Source organism: Lutzomyia longipalpis, chromosome 4 (genome assembly GCF_024334085.1).
Source record: "Lutzomyia longipalpis isolate SR_M1_2022 chromosome 4, ASM2433408v1".
NCBI classification, from domain to species: domain Eukaryota; kingdom Metazoa; phylum Arthropoda; class Insecta; order Diptera; family Psychodidae; genus Lutzomyia; species Lutzomyia longipalpis.
The window spans coordinates 159,731-178,106 of NC_074710.1; the positions used below are offsets into that span (position 1 = coordinate 159,731).

Here is an 18,376-nt window from a genome sequence, read left to right on the forward strand (position 1 = left end):
TCGTGGAAATATGTACATAACAATGTGTGAAGTTTTCATTTTAAAATTAGCGCCAATTCAACTCTTGAGACACCCCTCTTCGCACCTCCATACGGAGCCCCACCCACAACTTTTAATCGCATTTTACTGTTTTGCAGAAGAAGAAACCTTTATGGGGCTATACTGGAGGAGAAAATTCTTCTCCCGTATGAGTACCAATGTGGTGGATTCGGTGGGAAAGGGGAATTTAGATTACACCATAGAGAAAATTTTCTTCTGTTGCTTTCCATTTTATTTCACGAAATAATAATCCTCAGTATGACTATGATTTTTTCACATTTTCATTTTATATCTTTTCTTTTTTTTTCATTACATTTTTTATATATTTATTTTATCTCACATTTTCTCACGATCTCTCTCACTTATTGCATAATTTACAATAAAGACACCCACACACATACATACTTACATATATGCGAAATTCCCCACAAAAAGGACTTCATACGTACCCGTACAGGCGCGTCTTTCAATCTCAGAAAAAAACATAAGAGAAATAAATAAACGCAGTCTTCTTTCATTGACTGCCTAATTGGATGTCGCAATATGGATATTTTCGGTGGCAATGTACTTGATGAATATACATATATGTATGTTTGTTTGTTGGCACTATTATTGAATCTCCGTGTCCTGTTGCAGAGATTTTTTTTTGAAAGAAGAACAAAATACCAAAGATCATGTTCAGGTTGTTATGTGAAATTTTCTTTTTTTTGCAATATGTTTTACTAAAGTTTCTTCTCATGAAGAAGAAATTGAATTAGATGTTTTTTTTTTTTTTTTTTTTGCAAAATGAGAACTTAAAGATGCCACGATAAAAAAAACATGTGATCTGCGACGCAAATGCAAAAGAGATGGAGGATCATTTGGTTAAAGAAAGAGGGTACAACTAAACACATCTAATCTCGGCTATTTTTACATCATTTTTTTTTAACTATAAAAATTGGCAAAAATAAATTTATATCGGTCATTTTTAAACAATTTATTTTCTCACACACACCTTCCTTGTATGGACTCCTTCATAATGCTTTTTGGTCTTGTCTATGGCGCCAATTAGGCTCCCATGGATCAATATAGTAAAATAATATAAATTTTGGTTAGTAGAAGTCGAACTTTAATTCATTTTAATGCTTTAAGAATTGATTTCTCTCGTTGTTTAATAAATAAATAGCTGCATAAAAAATTGTTGAACTGGAGAATATATTGTTTAAATGACATTCTTTTAACCCTTTAAGGACCGATATTTTTTTGATCTCAAATAATTCATTATTTTTTGTTTTATTTTAATTTATGATTTTGTGAGAGCTAATTAATTTTCAAGTTTTTGAATGAAATGAAATGTCTGTGCCGAGTTACCAGAATTGAAATTTCTCTTTAATCCCTGTTTTTTCTTCTTTTTTTTTAAATAAAAAAAAACCAAAAGTAACCCTTTACTTCATTGATTCTTTCCTGTCTCTGTGTACCTACCTATGTATATATATTTTTTCGTATACAGATGTGTTTCTTTCTTTATAGTCTGCAAACTTCTTCGCACTTTCTTTTTGTGGTTTTTTTTCACGTACCACAAGATCCCTTTTTTTCGTGTTTTATTCTTAAAAACACAATGAGTTATCACACCCAGAAAAAAAAATATAAGTCTCGCGCACATTGTGATTTCTTGTGGTTCCTCCACGGTTGGACGTTAGTCTACACGGAAGTTTTTTTTTTTTTAAATATGATTTATATTATGTATATAAATGTATGATAGTGCCGATGATCTCACAAACTTTTCGCCGTGTGTCTGGCGGGGGATTCCCTGCAAGTCGCTCTTGATGGACATTGGGAAAGAAAAATTGTTGGCTCGGTTTTCCACACACATTCCATACCTAAATATGGCACACGAGTGCCCCCTAAAACAGATGGTTGGCTGTAGTGGACTTGTTGAGGCTACCCAGGGGGTCTAGTAAGTAGCCGGCACTTCCTCCGGCGCTCAAGAGAGACGAAAAGGGCGAAGCAAGGGCGGCAGCTGCCACGGCGGCATGATGATGCGATGTGTGGTGATGATTTTGAAGGCCACTTCCCAGGCTAGATCCTGTCGTTGGTGACTTTCCCACATGCTGTTGCTGATGGTGTTGCAATAATGAATTGCACGATCCTGTCCACTTATTATTGTTGGACGTGAGATCATCTAGAATTTTTCCTGTGAATTTTAATTGAGAAAAAAGAGTGTTGATTGGTCGTACAAGAAGAAATTAATATTATACAATAAAAATCAATCTCAAATAAAATCATTGCATCTCCCCTTCTTAATACAAAATCTCATCATGGAAGAATTCCTTCTTTCTCATGAAATTCTATCAAATTTATGGACTTTCGTGCAAATGCTCCATTGAGGAGGAATCTCGTCGTCTCCACACGCTAGTGACTTTCATAAATTTTCCCGCCGTCAGTACATTAATTTGTCCAGATACCTCAATCAAAAGCAAATATGAACCTTCCGTTTGAATTGTTGGAAACAATAAATAATCGCCCCAAAATCGAAAAGTTGAAAAAAGAAGAAAGTAAAATCGGTGGGGGATGTAAATGGTCAAAATTTATCTTCCCTCGCGGGGGAGAAATGCTGCATAAAGGAAAAGAAAAAAAAATGTCGGGAAATTGCTCTTCCCACGATCATTCGGGCAATTTATCAAATAGAAAAAAAAAGTTTTTGCTATATATGCCATATCTTTTGCCAAAAGTATATAAATGTTTCTCTAACACACGATTTTGGGATAGTTTGTCTTCCCTCATGCGAAAGCACTTTTATTTATAAATTGCTCATCATATTTCGATCTCCTGACAAATTCAATATTGTGTGAATGCTGGATTTATAAATAAAGTTCGTGTGCCACAAGTTGCAAAAAGAATGGATTTTTATTGAAAGAGGATTTTTTTTATTCTAAGACATTTTGTCAGATAATTTCCTAAGCTAAACTACTTTAGGTCGAAACCTTTTATTCGTTTGTAATTAACTATATATGTGTATAGTTTCTCTTCTTTACTTATTTTCTTCTTTTTCCCCAATATTTTCCCACAACTTACCATTTAGGGGCTTTATATCGGTGGATTGATGAGATGATGAATTGGAATTGGGTGTTGTGGAAACAGTTGAAATGGGTGATCCTGCCTTAAGATCCTTTGGTGTTGTGGTGCCGCCGGGTGTCGCCTTGATCTCTGTCTTGACATTCGATGCATCAGACGATGAGTTGGTTGTGCTATTCGATGTGACCTTTTGCTGCGCTATCCTCTCCTGCTTCCGAAATTTTGCTCGCCTATTCTGAAACCACACCTTGATTGCAGAAAGAACAAAAATAGCACGGCATGAGTTATCGCGCAGTGGGGTTATAAGATGAGAGCTGTATAGTTTGAGAAATCTTTTTGGGGAATCTCATGAATCTGTTGACAAGGTGATTCTTTGGGCTCGTGTCGTATGGTACAAAATCCCAACGCGTTTTTCCCCCTACATCGCTTCGAATTATTTTGAAATGTGTGTGTAATGCGTGGGCGGTGGTACCCATAACTCTCGCAACAATATTCGGATGTTCTTAGTATATATAGCGTCACTGATTCATTTTTGAAATTTGTTGAGTCTTTGCTTGAAAAAAAAATTCTCACACTGGTAGACAATTAATTTGGGATTAAAAGAAGATTTTTAAAAAAAAATCTCCCAAAGAGTGTCTCGAAATAATTTAGCCAATTGACGAGTTTTTCTTACACCATATAATATTTTTCTTCGCATGATTCAAAGGACGTGCGTCACCCGCCGAGTCTTTGTTTTAGACAAGCACACGAGGTCCACGCCAATTAGAACACATTAGCATTTTATCGTCAATTTTGGGTATAACAAGTTGAGGAAAGAAAAAGAGGAAAATTCATTGCCATAAGGAGAAAAATAAATGTTGTTCTTTGCCTTAAATTCTCTTATTGACTATTCAGTCTTATATATTGGGCAAGTGGTTTTGCTACTCTGAAACATCACCGCCATCCCTCTAAAAAAAATTGACGACAGTTGTGTTGTGCGGAAAATCGTGTCGGGGATAGCGCCGAAGGGTGGGTTTATTCACCATCTCTCTACACCCTTATAGAGACATTCTTCCTTGCCTTTTGGCTTCTGCATTGTATCAATATTTAGTTAACTATTCGCTCTTTTCATTCCAACCCAATCGTTTTATATAATGCCAAACATTTACGACTCTATCGTCAACCCCTCGACCTCAACACTTTCACTCCAACAAACCCCCCGACAAACCTCACACAACCCCGGCATGGTGTTGAAGCGAAAATAAACACTCTGAGCAATTCAAAGCATTATTCGGGGGTTTAGTTTTGCAAGCTGCTGGTGTACTAAATTCTCTCCGCATGGCCCTCCCTCACCTCCCATGGTGTACAACGTTGAATCAGATAGATAAACATGGCCCATTTGAATTCCGTGTCATTCCTGCAATTACCTATTGCACAAATCCAGCAATATATAAGTCTCAATTTTTTTTCGTGCTAAATGGAAATCAATCTCCAGAATTTTCTTCACGATGAATCAGAATTTTCTTTTTCTAATATATGGTGAGAAGAAGAGATCATCATGAGAATTTTGTGTGAAATATTTACATTTCAATTTGTTATAAATAGTTTGGGGCGCAATTGTTTACTCCACCACACAGAGATTGTTTCTTTTTGTGGATGAAAAATGTCCTGGCTTAAAATTTTGTGAATAATATTGCAGTAGGAGATTTTGAGCGCAAGTGAGATTTATAAAATGTCACGAGAAGTTTAATTTAAATTTGAAAAATAGTATTATAAATTCAAATTATAGCTAAAAATAAATTAAATGGATGAATGTATATATTCCTTAAAATATTTAATTGTTCTATTTTTATAAAAAAAAGATGATTTTTTATCAAATCATCTTTTCTGTCTTATCTCTGGAAGATATTTCTTTGATCTGTACTTGGAATAAAAAGGATCTTTTAATGAATTCACTAATCTCATATACCTACATTATATGTAGATCAGCTATGTAGAAAGGAACAAATGTACAAAATATCAAACATGCGCATATTCACGTTATCTGTCAATGGGAGATCCATGAGATTTGTAGAATTGAACAATTAAATCGAGAATATCCCCAAGTAATGGACCCATTTCTCACACCCTGCACTAGGAGCATCATTGCCCATTTATCTGGACATTGAGCCATATTCCCAAATGGTGTGTGCACTGCACCCAGCCAATACAATACGTCCGAGATGTTCCGCATTGGATGCTCAAAGCGAAACCCCATCAGATGCTACTTTTGATGGACAGGAGTAGGTGCAAATAAATACTTTAGTAGGTGAATTGAAATGTTTCCATTGCATATGGAACCCCCCCCCCCACCCGCATATAACCCCAAGCATTTGCAGAGGGTGGATTGTGCTACAACTATGCAGAATTATTAAATCCAACCGAAATCTCATGAGATTTGTCCCCATAGAAATGGCGTTTATTCGCTTTCCCCGCACATACAAACTTGCTGGACGTTGGATAAAATATTACTTTTGCAATTCCATTGTAGCATGAGAAAAAAAATCTTTCTGACCATCATTCTGGCTATTTTCTGTGCTAGGATTTCTTGTATATAATGGGTGGAAGAATACAAAAAAAATGCTTCATCCATAGATATACAATTATTTTTTTTATTTATGGTGAAACACATGTACTTTGAATTATTTATTCGTTTGCGCGTACTCTGAAGAATAAACTGAATTGAAAAATGTGCGAAAATATTAATCATAATTTTCACACGCGTATCCTCGTGACAGGACTGCACAGAAGGCAAGGGGGGGGGGGAACATCTTTCCCTCATACCCTACACTGTAGCTTAATTCAACTTCATTCATTCCTCCCCATTGAGATGGTAAAACAACTCAAAGAGTGACTAGCTTAAATGTTTTTAATATTTTCTATTTACACGCACATTAAAAACACCACCAACACCCTTCTCGATGGGGTGGAATGAGGGTTTGGTGTTGTCACCCTAAACTCAAGCAAAGACTGCTAAATATCAACGCAGGGTAAATGGTCCACGTTATTCAGCAAGTGTTTCTGGCCTGTGGCGAACAAGTGCCAAGGGTTTTTTTTTTCGTTATTGTTAAATATAAATTCAGAAGGGGATGATAGTGCAGGAACGGAACGGCAAGACCATGACAGGATGCGGAACTATATGAAGAGCGGAACAGAACATTATCTACATCTGTCGCATTATAATGTTTGAATTATCATGTCTTTTAAGTACTATATCACTCTCCCATCGACAATATTAATTATTTAACACTTTACAGGCAATTTTCTAAATTAACTTGACTAACGTACCAGCTTACCCCTCCTATATAATGTTCTTTTCACTGTCATCGTGTTGTGTGTTTGAGAAATCTTACGCATAAAAAATCTTCTTCTTAGCAATAATTCTAAGACGAAATCTTTAAGTAAAATTCATTTTTTGTCAGTCTCTCCTTCCGAAAAACCATTCAAGCTTTAAGCCCTTTGAGAAAGTTTCTCATACATAAGTGACTGAACTCCTTTAAGATTTTTCTACAATACTTTTCTCTCTCTTTCTTCTCTTCATTCGATAAACTAAGAAAAATGTTTTTAAATTCTGAAATGGAAATTCAGTAAATTCAAAGCAATATTTTCACAGATTTGCAAAATTCCTCAATATATAATTGTCAAGAATTGCAGCATGTATTTTGGAATTCCCTGTTGGAGGTTTCTTTTTTTTTTTAGGTGTAATTTGCAAACCCCATTTTTCAATATATTTCTTCCAATGTAACGCGAAATTCGCAACAATACTCTCCCCCGTGGGTTTGGTGGTGAATTTTCTGCACTTTGTGCTGTACAATAATTCACGTGGAAAATTGTTTGGTGCTCCTCTGCAAAACACTTTTCGATGTGCGCAAAATTTTCCCAGACTCATAAACTCCATCGCACACCACCTAATTGTGAATTGTTCGCGAAAATGGGGATGGTTTTAGCCGTATGGAATTTATTTAGAGCCCCATGGAAAATTGAAATATGTTCTGTGGTGTACGCACACCCCCTCATTGCCCTTTATAGCGTACTCACCTGAACTCTCGCTTCCGTGAGGTCAATCTTCATTGCGATTTCTTCTCGTGTATAAATGTCTGGGTAGTGTGTCTCCTGGAAGGCTCTCTCAAGCTCCTTCAGCTGAGCTGATGTGAATGTCGTTCGGATACGTCGTTGCTTCCGTTTTTCTGTGAGTACAGAATCATGACCCGGGTAGACTTTGTAGGAGATCCCAGCTGTGCCAAAGAGAAAAAAAAAGAGAGATGATAAGAAAAAAAAAATAGAAGAAGAAAACCCTTAAGAATGGCGACAGTGAAGTTGAAAAATTGGTTCATGTGGCATCAGGCTGGGGGTGGGGGGTGGTATTGCATGAATGGCAAAAAATGCTGTGAATATTTTATTGGGAAAGAATTCAGGAGAATATTACTCGATGTGGAGGCAAGTGGTATACAATTATCATAATTGGATGAACTTTTTTTTTAGACGTCTCAAGGGGGATTGGGGTGACTCCACCACCCGTATCCGCGTTGGAGTTACTTTCCCAATAAATTGTTTCACGGGCATCATAAATTATCTGTCGCGCGCTCCACCAAATGATTCTCGGCACATGAAATGCGCCATTTATACACTCAGCGAAAAACGTGGGCATATTCACCACAAATGGGGGTGAAATGCACCACGAAAACGAACAAATTGAACTAACCCCTATTTGTGATGCAACGTGGTTAATATCGCCACATTTCACCACACGTGGTTTTTGGACACAGCTTTACGAAAAAGTTCAAAACTTTGAAAGTTGAAAGTTCAAAAAAGCGTCACATATTTAACCACGCAAACTGGTTCCTGTGGTCATATGCACCACGAATGATCACGAATTGTGCTTCAAAACTTTCCAATTTAACCCATATTTGTGGCGCTATTCACCACGATCGTGGTGCAGACGCAGAAAATTAACCCCTATTCGCGGTGCCATTCACCACGATCGTGGTGCAGACGCAGAAAATTAACCCACATTCGCGGTGCCATTCACCACGATCGTGGTGCAGACGCAGAAAATTAACCCACATTCGCGGTGCCATTCGCCACGATCGTGGTGCAGACGCAGAAAATTAACCCCTATTCGCGGTGCCATTCACCACGATCGTGGTGCAGACGCAGAAAATTAACCCACATTCGCGGTGCCATTCGCCACGATCGTGGTGCAGACGCAGAAATTCAACCCACATTCGTGGTACAGAAAATTTAAAAAATATATTTTTTTTTATTTTTGTTTTATTTTATTTCAATACATATAACAGTACAATAAATATACATAAATTATCATTATTACAAATTATTATTTGTTATAAATACAGATATTTTTTTATTATTATAAAAAGTAATATTAAGTCTATTTTGTAAAGTACTATGATATTACAACAGACGCAAATGCAAATAAATATTATGTTAATCACAATAAATTATCGTGATAGTTGGTGGTATTCTGCGATACAGAACGTTTCAAAATTAAGATAGAAATCAAAAACTTACGTTATTTTACGTGAAATCAATAAATTTCAGATTATAATTTAATTATGACTCTACCTCAGAATAGAAAATCTTGAAATATATTCAACTCCTAAAATCATAAGAATGGGCCTTAAATTTAGGAAATTTTCTTGAAACATTATAAGTAGGTACGTAATCTTGGGTATTCTTTATTTTGATTTTAATTTTTATCTGAAAATACCATCAATATATTTCTCGTTTCTTAAGTTAATTTATTAAAAAAATGCCACTACAATACATACAATACTCACAAGAGATCTTCTCCTTGCTTTAAGACTGTTAGTGTGGAGACTTCTGTCTTCTGGGATAACTCGAACTATGTCACCTCCTCCTTAAAGACATCCAGCATAAACAATCACAGCTAATAAACTTTACGTTTCTTGAACTGCAAAATAATAACATTTTTCATAAAAAATATAGAATCTTTCTTTCCTTTACAATTGATAATAATAAATAAATAATTAACTCACCTCGCTTAACTTTTGGCGTGCTGGTCATTTGATTCGAATAGAATTTAATTTTTTCCTCGTTTTTTTATTGATAAGGGTTCCATCCATTTAGATGATTTCCCTCGTTTTTTGGCACTAAAAATACAAAACATTCAAATTTATTTTAATAAAGTACACTTTATGTGTAACTATAGTTTAGTAGTAAAATATGTATAAAGTAAATACTTACTTACGGCTCCGTGAACGATGCACTAACTGATGAGTTCCGTTTGAGGACGAATCAAGGAGTTGAAGTGCCTTTACGGAGAACCGGACATCTCGGCATCGATGAGACTTCGCTGGCTTGGTCACACGTCCATTTAGATGCCGACTAAATGCCCAAGAAACTGCTAATTTCTGAATCGGAAAGGACGAGAGTGAGAGGTCGTCTTCAAAAGAGATGCAAGGTACTATTCGATGGAGTTTAAAAAAAAATGGGGCGCTTCTGGAATGAGGTATAGATAAAAATAGACACGAATGGAGAGACTTCATTAACAAGGACACGTAAAAAAAAGAAAAAAAGGAGATACTTACCTATTTGTCTACAGATGCATAGAACCACTTAATTTTTTGTAATTAATTTTAGATCACATAATTTATAAAACTATGGTCTTCCTCTCATTCTTACCACTCCAACGATCTCAAGAAAACTAAAAGATGAGTGAGAAACTTTGAATACCATAGACCGAACTCTGGACGGTATTAGAGTGAGGACGCACGAGGAAAAAAGGGACCCATGCAAACAAACATTTTATTGCATATCATAAAAATATTTCTTGCACAAAATTTTCCACTGCGGATCACGGACCACATGTTTCTTAAAAACATTTTTCTTGGAAAAGTGTGTCATCATGGGTGCATTTTTTCATTTAAATTTCTATAAATAATTAATCAAAGCCTATAAATAATTAATCATTAATTAAAGAAATTTGGATAAATTACACCAAAAAAGGGACAGTTTAAATATTACAGACCCGTTGTAAAAAAAATTAACAAAATTTAATATCAAACGAAAGTATAATAATAAAATCGCAATAAACAATTATATAAAAATAATATTAAAAAAAATTAATTAAACCAAATAAATATTAAAAGTTTGTAATTTATTATTCAATAATTATAAAATCATTAATTATAAAAATAATTAAAAATATTTCTCTAACAATTATTATGTATACATATTTTCACCACGATCGTGGCGAATGGCACCGCGAATAGGGATTGATTTTCTGCGTTTGTACCTACTGTGACTAGCGATGTGGTACAATGAAGTGAAAAAAATTAAGTTCACACTCTTGTACCACGATCGTGGACAAATGCACCACGAAGTGGGGTTGATTTTCTTTGCAAAAGATGATAATAAAAATGAGAAGTATCACGTAAAACCATCGTGTGAGCAAATGCACCCCAAGTGTGGGTTAAATTTTTGAGGTCTATATAACTTACAGATCTATAGTACCTCGTTTAACCACACATGGGCATATGCACCACTGATTGTGGGTTAAATTTTTGAGGCAATAGAAATTCTTACGTCACAAATACCACGTAGGTTCACGCGTGAGCTAATGCACCACGAACATGGTTGATTTCCAGAGCTTGTGATCATACGAGGTGAATAGTACCACAAGTACCATATTTCATGGGTTAATTTTTCGAGGATAAAGCTCTTCAGTGATTTTTACACACATTTTGAAAGTTGTACCACGATTTGATGTGAATATGCCCACGTTTCGTGGTTCTTCTCGATCGTGGTGATATGCACCACGGGGGTTAACTTGCGTGGTACGTGGTTTTCGCTGAGTGTACATTCTTTTGCCTCGAGAAATCCCGCAGATGGTAAAGGGGAGTGTGGGGTGAGATGAATGATTTTTCTTCTCTATTTTAAGAAACATATACTCGTGGTTTATCAGAAGGGTGTTGCGAAAAATTTATTCTTAAGGGTGTCTTTTAGAATTATAGTTTTATGAAGAAAATAATTAAAATAATTAATAATTAATTAAATAATTCTAACGTTTGACATTTCTATTGTAACGACTGACGTTGACGTTCTAATGCTAAAATGTTTTTTCTTAAGTTTGACATTAATTTAAAATTTTTATTCTTTGGATTTATTCTAATATGAGAATTCTTACTTAACATACCTACATATCTTTTATGACTTGTTCCTTCAATTTTTTTTAAAGCACCATCCTTTCCCTCATGTCCCCTATTTAAGGTACCTCACCAGTTGAGATAACGAAAAAGCTCACTCTTGCACATTTTTACTGTGATTAAACTTTCCAATTGAAAGGAAAACAAAACGTCGAGTAACAGATGCCTCTGTTTGTTGCTCACCCATTTATCTCGCTGCTGTACCCACATTCAGTGTCGGACACCCATCCCAAAGCAAGTCCCCCATGTTCTCTTTTATGTACCTACATTATGTGTAGCAGAGAGAGCTCCCGCATGAGACGCTACGGTACATAAACCAACCAACCACCCCTTGACAATCACTCCCGCGCTTTCCGAGTGCTTGGTATGGAGCGAAGGCAAAAAAAAAACGGAGCGCACCAGGAGGGAGATTGCCAACCCCCGTAATGCGGGAGGTAACCCCTGGATCAATATATTTTCCAACTCCAAAATGTACCACCATTATTTGTCTCCCTTACGCACAGAGAATCCCCCAAAGAGCTGACTTTCTTTAACTTTTGTCAGTTTGTTCTTTTCATTTCGAGACTTTTGTCGGATGGTATGTTTGGAAAAGTGAGACGGTGCTAAGATAGCACCCTCGCCAGTGAAGGAAAAATAACTCTCATTTTGGTATCTTCCATCGTGTTTTCATTCTACCCAACAGGGAGTAAGTCTTGGGGAGAGAAAAAAGAATCCAACCCCGACAGGACAACCCAGAAGATTTCAAATGACGGCAAAATGGAACAAAGAAATGGCGTCATGTTTTGATTCTGCAGCAATTGCAAGACGAATTATTTTCTTAAATAATATGCGAATAAATTTTCAAATTTTGCACGTTCTACCTATGTATGTACTGTACATTATAAAATTTTTATATTTTTTTTTAATAATAATCTCTAGTGATCATTATTTTTTGTTTGATCCCAAAAGTTAACTCGTTTTCCCCTAAATTACCTTCGGGCAATTCTATTTGATAAATGCTTAAGTTAAGAGGTTTATCAACTTTAAGACCTTATTTTTACACCTTCTTAAAAAATTGATAATTGAGAACTATTCATGTTTAACAAATAACTTATTTATTGAAAATTATCTTAAACGGAGAAAGGAGTTTATTCAGGCTTGTATGAAAGATGATCCTCTATCGCAGAACAATTTTAACCCATTCCATCTTGTAGAGGATCAAAAAACATTGAAGAATCGCGAGAGAACCTCCCCAAAATCCATTGGGATCACATCGAAAAGTGCAAATAAAAATTGCAAAAAAATTCAAATATTGCGACGCCATTTGACATTTTTTTCCCTATAAAAAATGTTTGAAAACTTTTTTGTAGACTTGTCGCTCATTTTCCGTGGAGTTTTTTTTTTCTAGTCAAAATAAATGTTTATATTTTCGTTTCTGGAGTGATTTCTACATCTGAATCTGTGAAATCTTCTGCTCCTTGGAAGTCTGTGCATCTAATGATATTCTCAAAGCACTGAGAAAACAAACTAATTGCGAGTTTATTGCTGTGAATAATTTCATGAGACTTCCGGATGTCTTTCTTGACATTGCAGCCTCCTCGAGAGCGGATGCAACAAGGAGGAGGGCATAGAATCTCTGTTCACTGCCCATTGATTCAATTTCAATGCGTCGGAGCAAATCTTTCGCTTCCGGAAGCCCCAATATCTCCAGCAAAACCTCATGGGTATTCTGCAGAAAAGATCTCTGAGAGGCAAAATGAAAGTTGAGAATCACTTTTGTCAGCTCCAGGGAGTCATTGCTCTTGGGAAAGATGAATGGGAAGACGGTGATGAAGATTTTGTGGACTTGCTCAGTGTTCCAATCTCAGGAGACTTTCAGGAGCAATGTCAGAAATGTCTTCCGTGCTGGTCATGATTTGCTTGATGACTCCGTCGAATGTTTCCGGATACTGACTACTAAACTGATTTCTACATCTGAATCAGGTATATTGCGCTGGATGGGATTCAACTCGGTAAGATTTGCTTAAATTCTCACTGCCAAAGAGGCCCAAAAAAATGTAAAAAGATTTGTTTTGATTTGCAAGGGGCTGGTTCTATCAACCTCCCTCAGCTTCATTTCGCAGTGGATCACCTGATTCAGATGTAGAAATCACTCCAGAAACGAAAAAATAAACATTTATTTTGACTAGAAAAAAACTCTACAGAAAATGAGCGATAAGTCTACAGAAAACTTTTGAAACATTTTTTATAGGGAAAAAAACGTCGAATGGCGTCGCAATATTTGAATTTTTTTGCAATTTTTATTTGCACTTTTCGATGTGATCCCAGTGGATTTTGGGGAGTTTCTCTCGCGATTCTTCAATGTTTTTTGATCCTCTACAAGATGGAATGAGTTAAAATTGTTCTGCGATAGAGGATCATCCTTCATACAAGCCTGAATAAACTCCTTTGTTTGAAATATCATAAAAACTTTCCTTGAAAATTTTTAATTATTCCAAGGCGACTCTATTAAAAATCTTTTCTGTTCTTACAACTAAAATTGAATTGTTATATTTCTGTGAATTAAAAAATATTTAATTTCCCAAAAAATCTTTAAAAAAGTTCCTAAAAACATAAATTCCAGAAAAGTATTCTTATATTCCAGAATACTAAAAGTCTTACAACACATAAATTGAAAAAAAAATTTAACAGAATCCATTCATTTAATTTAAAAAAAAAAGTTTTTTGACTGATTTTCATTTCCAAATTTTATTAAACAATTATGAATCAATTAAATGAAGATAAAAATACTTTATATTCTCTTTACTTACACTTATACAATATAATTTTTCATACATTTCTTGTTAGTTTGAGACAAATATTTAATGGATATTAAGCCATTATGAAGTTCCAACTCAAGTATTGCCCTCACACTCATGAATCATTCTATAAATTGTCCAACTTTTCTTCTCACGCCACTTTGGCATGCCTCCAAAATATTCTGTAGCAATAAAAAAAATTCCAAAACATATTTTCTTCAATAGAATGTGTTCAAAAGGTTCAAAATAATATTCTTGTCACAGTGCAATATTATTAGATCAACTAATATTTAGAGAATTCTTGTGAAAGTTCTAATTTGCATAAATAAAAAAAATAATCACAAATAATTTAGATTTTAGGATTTTTTTATGAAATTAATCTCACTTTCCCCATTTTACATTTTAAACTTTTATTCTGCTTTCATATAGAGTTTCTCTCTAGAGTGCGATATCGTGTGTGTGCGTGGTCTCTAAACACCATTTATGCTGTATGTAGCAATGAAATGAACCTTCATAGATGCATTATGGTTTGGTTTCTGGTAAATAGTGCGGGAGCTTCTTCTTGTACGTCTGCGGAGCACCCCACACTCATTGCAAATTACTCCGGGGGCTCTCGCTCAATGGTGCAGAAAGTCTAATATCTCTGTGGTGGATTCTGACAATGCTTAGAAGAGGGAGAGTGGGGAAGGGGGGAGTATTTCATAGCCCCATGTACCGCCTCAGGCAAAAGGTTCTCTCCTATGGGATAGATTTAGTGTTCATTGGTGCGCCTCAGTCGCGTTCATTATGCATAAAGCTTTGTGGTTTAATGCTGTTAGTGGTTTCCTAACCACCATATAGTTTATAATGCAATTCACCTCTCATGTGCTATTATTTGATTTAATACAATTAAGGAATTATCCTTTGAATGATTTATCGCTATTATCTCTCTTAAGATTTTATGGAATTACCATTGCCATTCCATTTCTTGTTACAAGCATAATTCTTATTCTAATATGTTATTCAATGAGCTGATATGATCTGCATGTACGAAGAAACTTTAAATGATAATAATCTAATTCTTCTTGTCTTCTTGATAAGTTTTTGGGTATATATATATATCTACACTAAATATTCGGGACTTCACAACGGGAAAAAAGTATAAGAATGTGTTTTCTATCAATTAGAAAAAAAACTGAATTAAATCTCTTACAAGAATATTTTCAATTTTATTACATTCAGCCAATTCATCTATTTGCAAAATAAGAAGATCAGTCTTTGAACTTTTTTATTTATTTGGCAAGTTGGTTGCGAAAGGGTTAACATGCGAAACCAATAATTTTCTAATTTATATTAAAAAAAAAAAGAAACTTACTCTGAAGATTCATTGAAGCAGGAAACATGGATGTCCTGTGCATATCCTGATGATGACTCCTACCATTCATCACTCCACATTGAGTCCCTGGTCCTGGGGTATGGTGAAGACTACCCATTGTGGTGCCACCGTGACCCACGGTAGTACCTACGGGATTGTAGGAACGTGCCATGGAAGCGGCGGCTGCGGTATAACGGTAGGCAGCTTGAGACATTTGACTGCATGATGTTAGATCCCCATAGCCACAGGGCATGTTTGCCAATCCAGTCGGATCCATACCACTCTGTAGGCAGCTTGAGTCAAAGGATGCTGCTGCTTGATTGAGATACGAATAATCCATGATCCAAATCTTATTTTTTTTAATCACTAATTCGTTAAGTTTGTCAAGTTTCCTTCTTCTTTTCTTTATTTTTTTTTTACAAAGGATGGATCTTCACAACACACGGAATTGTCACAGCATTTTTGGACGTTCCTATGTGAGATTCTGATAAAATTCAACAATTCTGAGCATAGTGTCACAAATCTTATTTTATTCTCAAAAAAAAAAAAATCACTTCACCACCTTTTCTTTGAGTTGCTGAGAAAGTCCACTAAAACACCTTATTTAACAATTTTACGCACCAACTGATAATACTTCATTTTGGTATACGAATCAAGAACAAAATAAAAAAAAAAGGACGGAGCAAGAAAATATTTAAAGGTCAGGGAAGAAAAAAAGAAGAATTGTATACGACCCTTCCGTGATCCCAAGATACTGCGAGAGAAAGATTTCTTTCCTTTATAACTTTATTATGTGGCAATGATGATGATGGTAAAGTGTTATGTATTTATGCGGCGGTGTTTAAATGCGGGGATTGCGTTGAAACTCGATAAAAGCGCACCGACCGGTTACTTGTGCCAAAATCAAATGATAAGCCTAATTCAATAACGTGTAGTGGAAACCCTGACGCGGGGCAAAATTTCCATCAAAAGGACATTTCGTGGTGTTTCAGTGTGTTTGTGTCGCATGCAGCCATACATAGGGGTTGGCACCACAAAAGGACCATCTCATCTCCGCGTACTAACTGCTGCGTGGCTTCCTTGGTGCGCAACAAGGATAGTTCTACAAGGATACTCCGGCAAGGGCGGAGTTTCATGGTACAACAACGAATTATCCCATCCAACCAATCATAGGGCTGTTGTAGCTTTAGGAGACTACACGTTATCCTTGTTTCACACATATATCCATCCCGAGGATGTTGCTACTAAGCTTCCCTGGTTGTTGCTACTTCCTCGTGACGTCACGTCGAGTTGTTGTCACTGCATTTCTCGGAGAATCCTCATGAGAAGAGGAGCTTTGTGTTGTTGCTATAGCCTCCATCTCAAGACAAAACCATTTCGTGCCCGGATGTATTGGTGAATATATACCTACATTTTTCCACCACATATTCCGCGATTTGGCGTCAAATTGAATAATTCCTGCGTGATTTGTTCAATAATGCTCCCCCTGTCGCTATATGAGGTGGGTGGAGCGGCGAAGAGAAAATTCACTTCATTGAAAGATTTTTTTGTTGTTGTATCTCCCTCCTCTAGCTAATTCAATTTGAGTGCTCTTGCTGAATTATTCGTCGAGGACACAATTTATTATTTAAATAGAAACCCAATGCTTGGGGTTAGTCTTCCGTCTTTGATTTTTTGTTTCGCTGATTATTGTTTTTATGTTTATTTACCTAACAAAAGGAGTAAACGGAGGAAACCACTAAAAATCTCAAAGAAGTAAAAAGTAAATGCATAATCTGATAACAATAAGTTTCTATTTTATTAAATCATTTTGAATATTAATAAGATCTAAAACCTCTTTTTTGTGGAAATGAATATTTCACGTGTATGTTTGAGGGCATGGTCTATGGCTTTTAGTAGTTTTTCAAATATGATTTTCCAGACAACATTTCGAAGTCTTTTATTCGCTCCTTCATCAGCTCCACAATACAAATGTGAATTGAAGTGGTGTCCAAGAACTTCAGCACCATTAACTTGTAATAAAAAAAAAACTTTTTGAATTAATAAAAAGAAAACTCACTTAATAGGTAAATATTTACATAAAAGAAGTCATTAAATCTTTATATTTTCTTTAAATAAACGGCAAAAACTTAATTTTAAATCTTAAAGCTCACTATATGGCTCTATGTAGGGGCATATACTATGTATTATCTTGCAACAATTCCACCAAATTCCCCTTTTAGGATTCTTTTCAATTACACACAAATTCTCTTCTTTTATTAAAGTTCTAGTTGAAAGCTCCGAATGAGTCGGATAGAATTTATTTTGAATATTTTAAGCGTGTGGAATTGCAAATGGAACTCTTTTATAGGGCGCGCGTCAAGAGGAGGTTGCACCACTCTGGGGAACCACCCCATATATGCTTCGAGAGGTGGTTTAATCCCGCATCTTCTCTCTTCCATCCCAGACTGCAAAACGACGTCTTTTGCATAAAATTCCACGTAAACACTTTTGACTATCTGTTGCAATTTTTGCCTTCTTCCTCTTGACTTTCCCACGAACTCCTTGTGCAGGTAAATATCAACAGATTCAATTTGATTTCGCGTGCTCCCCTTTTTATGGATCACTTCTTGTATGTGTGTGCAGTATCTCCGTGTGGCAAAGGTACACAAAATTATTTGTGCATCCACCAAAGTAAATTTTGAGACATATTTTTTTTTCTATTGAATTTTTTCTCTTTCTTTCTTAATGCATCTCTGTACTCACAATATTCCATGTTGCATCGTTTAGATTTGTTTGGGATTTTTTTTTTCAAAGTATGTATACCTGCTTAAATATCTATATACATATCATCACAAACCTACATTTTTTCCACGAATTTTTATGCCAAAAAAAACCTCTCTTGTCAGGTTGTGGTATGTTTGAAATGGGTGAATGGTAATTGGTGTCAATTGAATTATTATATAGAG

At 35.6% G+C, this 18,376-nt stretch overlaps 2 protein-coding genes and 1 long non-coding RNA gene across 6 annotated transcripts in view; 1 reads left to right on the forward strand and 2 right to left on the reverse strand.

The window, feature by feature from the left end:
* The window catches only part of LOC129794585 (trace amine-associated receptor 1), a 115,371-nt gene that overhangs the window by 37,995 nt on the left and 59,000 nt on the right, over nucleotides 1–18,376 (forward strand). The window lies entirely within an intron of this gene.
* Nucleotides 349–16,461, reverse strand: LOC129794593 (paired mesoderm homeobox protein 2B-like). Its single transcript, XM_055835384.1, has 4 exons — nucleotides 15,429–16,461; nucleotides 7,150–7,346; nucleotides 3,094–3,340; nucleotides 349–2,212 (listed from the first exon to the last, which is right to left on the reverse strand). Exons 1-4 carry the CDS (start codon nucleotides 15,766–15,768, stop codon nucleotides 1,923–1,925), a joined length of 1,074 nt encoding a protein of 357 aa, XP_055691359.1. The 5' UTR covers nucleotides 15,769–16,461; the 3' UTR covers nucleotides 349–1,922.
* Nucleotides 7,812–10,945, reverse strand: LOC129794604 (uncharacterized). Of its 2 annotated transcripts, none has more exons than XR_008751063.1 (4): nucleotides 9,681–10,945; nucleotides 9,337–9,503; nucleotides 9,129–9,242; nucleotides 7,812–9,043 (listed from the first exon to the last, which is right to left on the reverse strand). It is a non-coding gene; the product is annotated as an uncharacterized LOC129794604 (long non-coding RNA). The 2 variants fall into 2 exon arrangements; XR_008751062.1 differs by having other exon boundaries at nucleotides 9,337–9,591.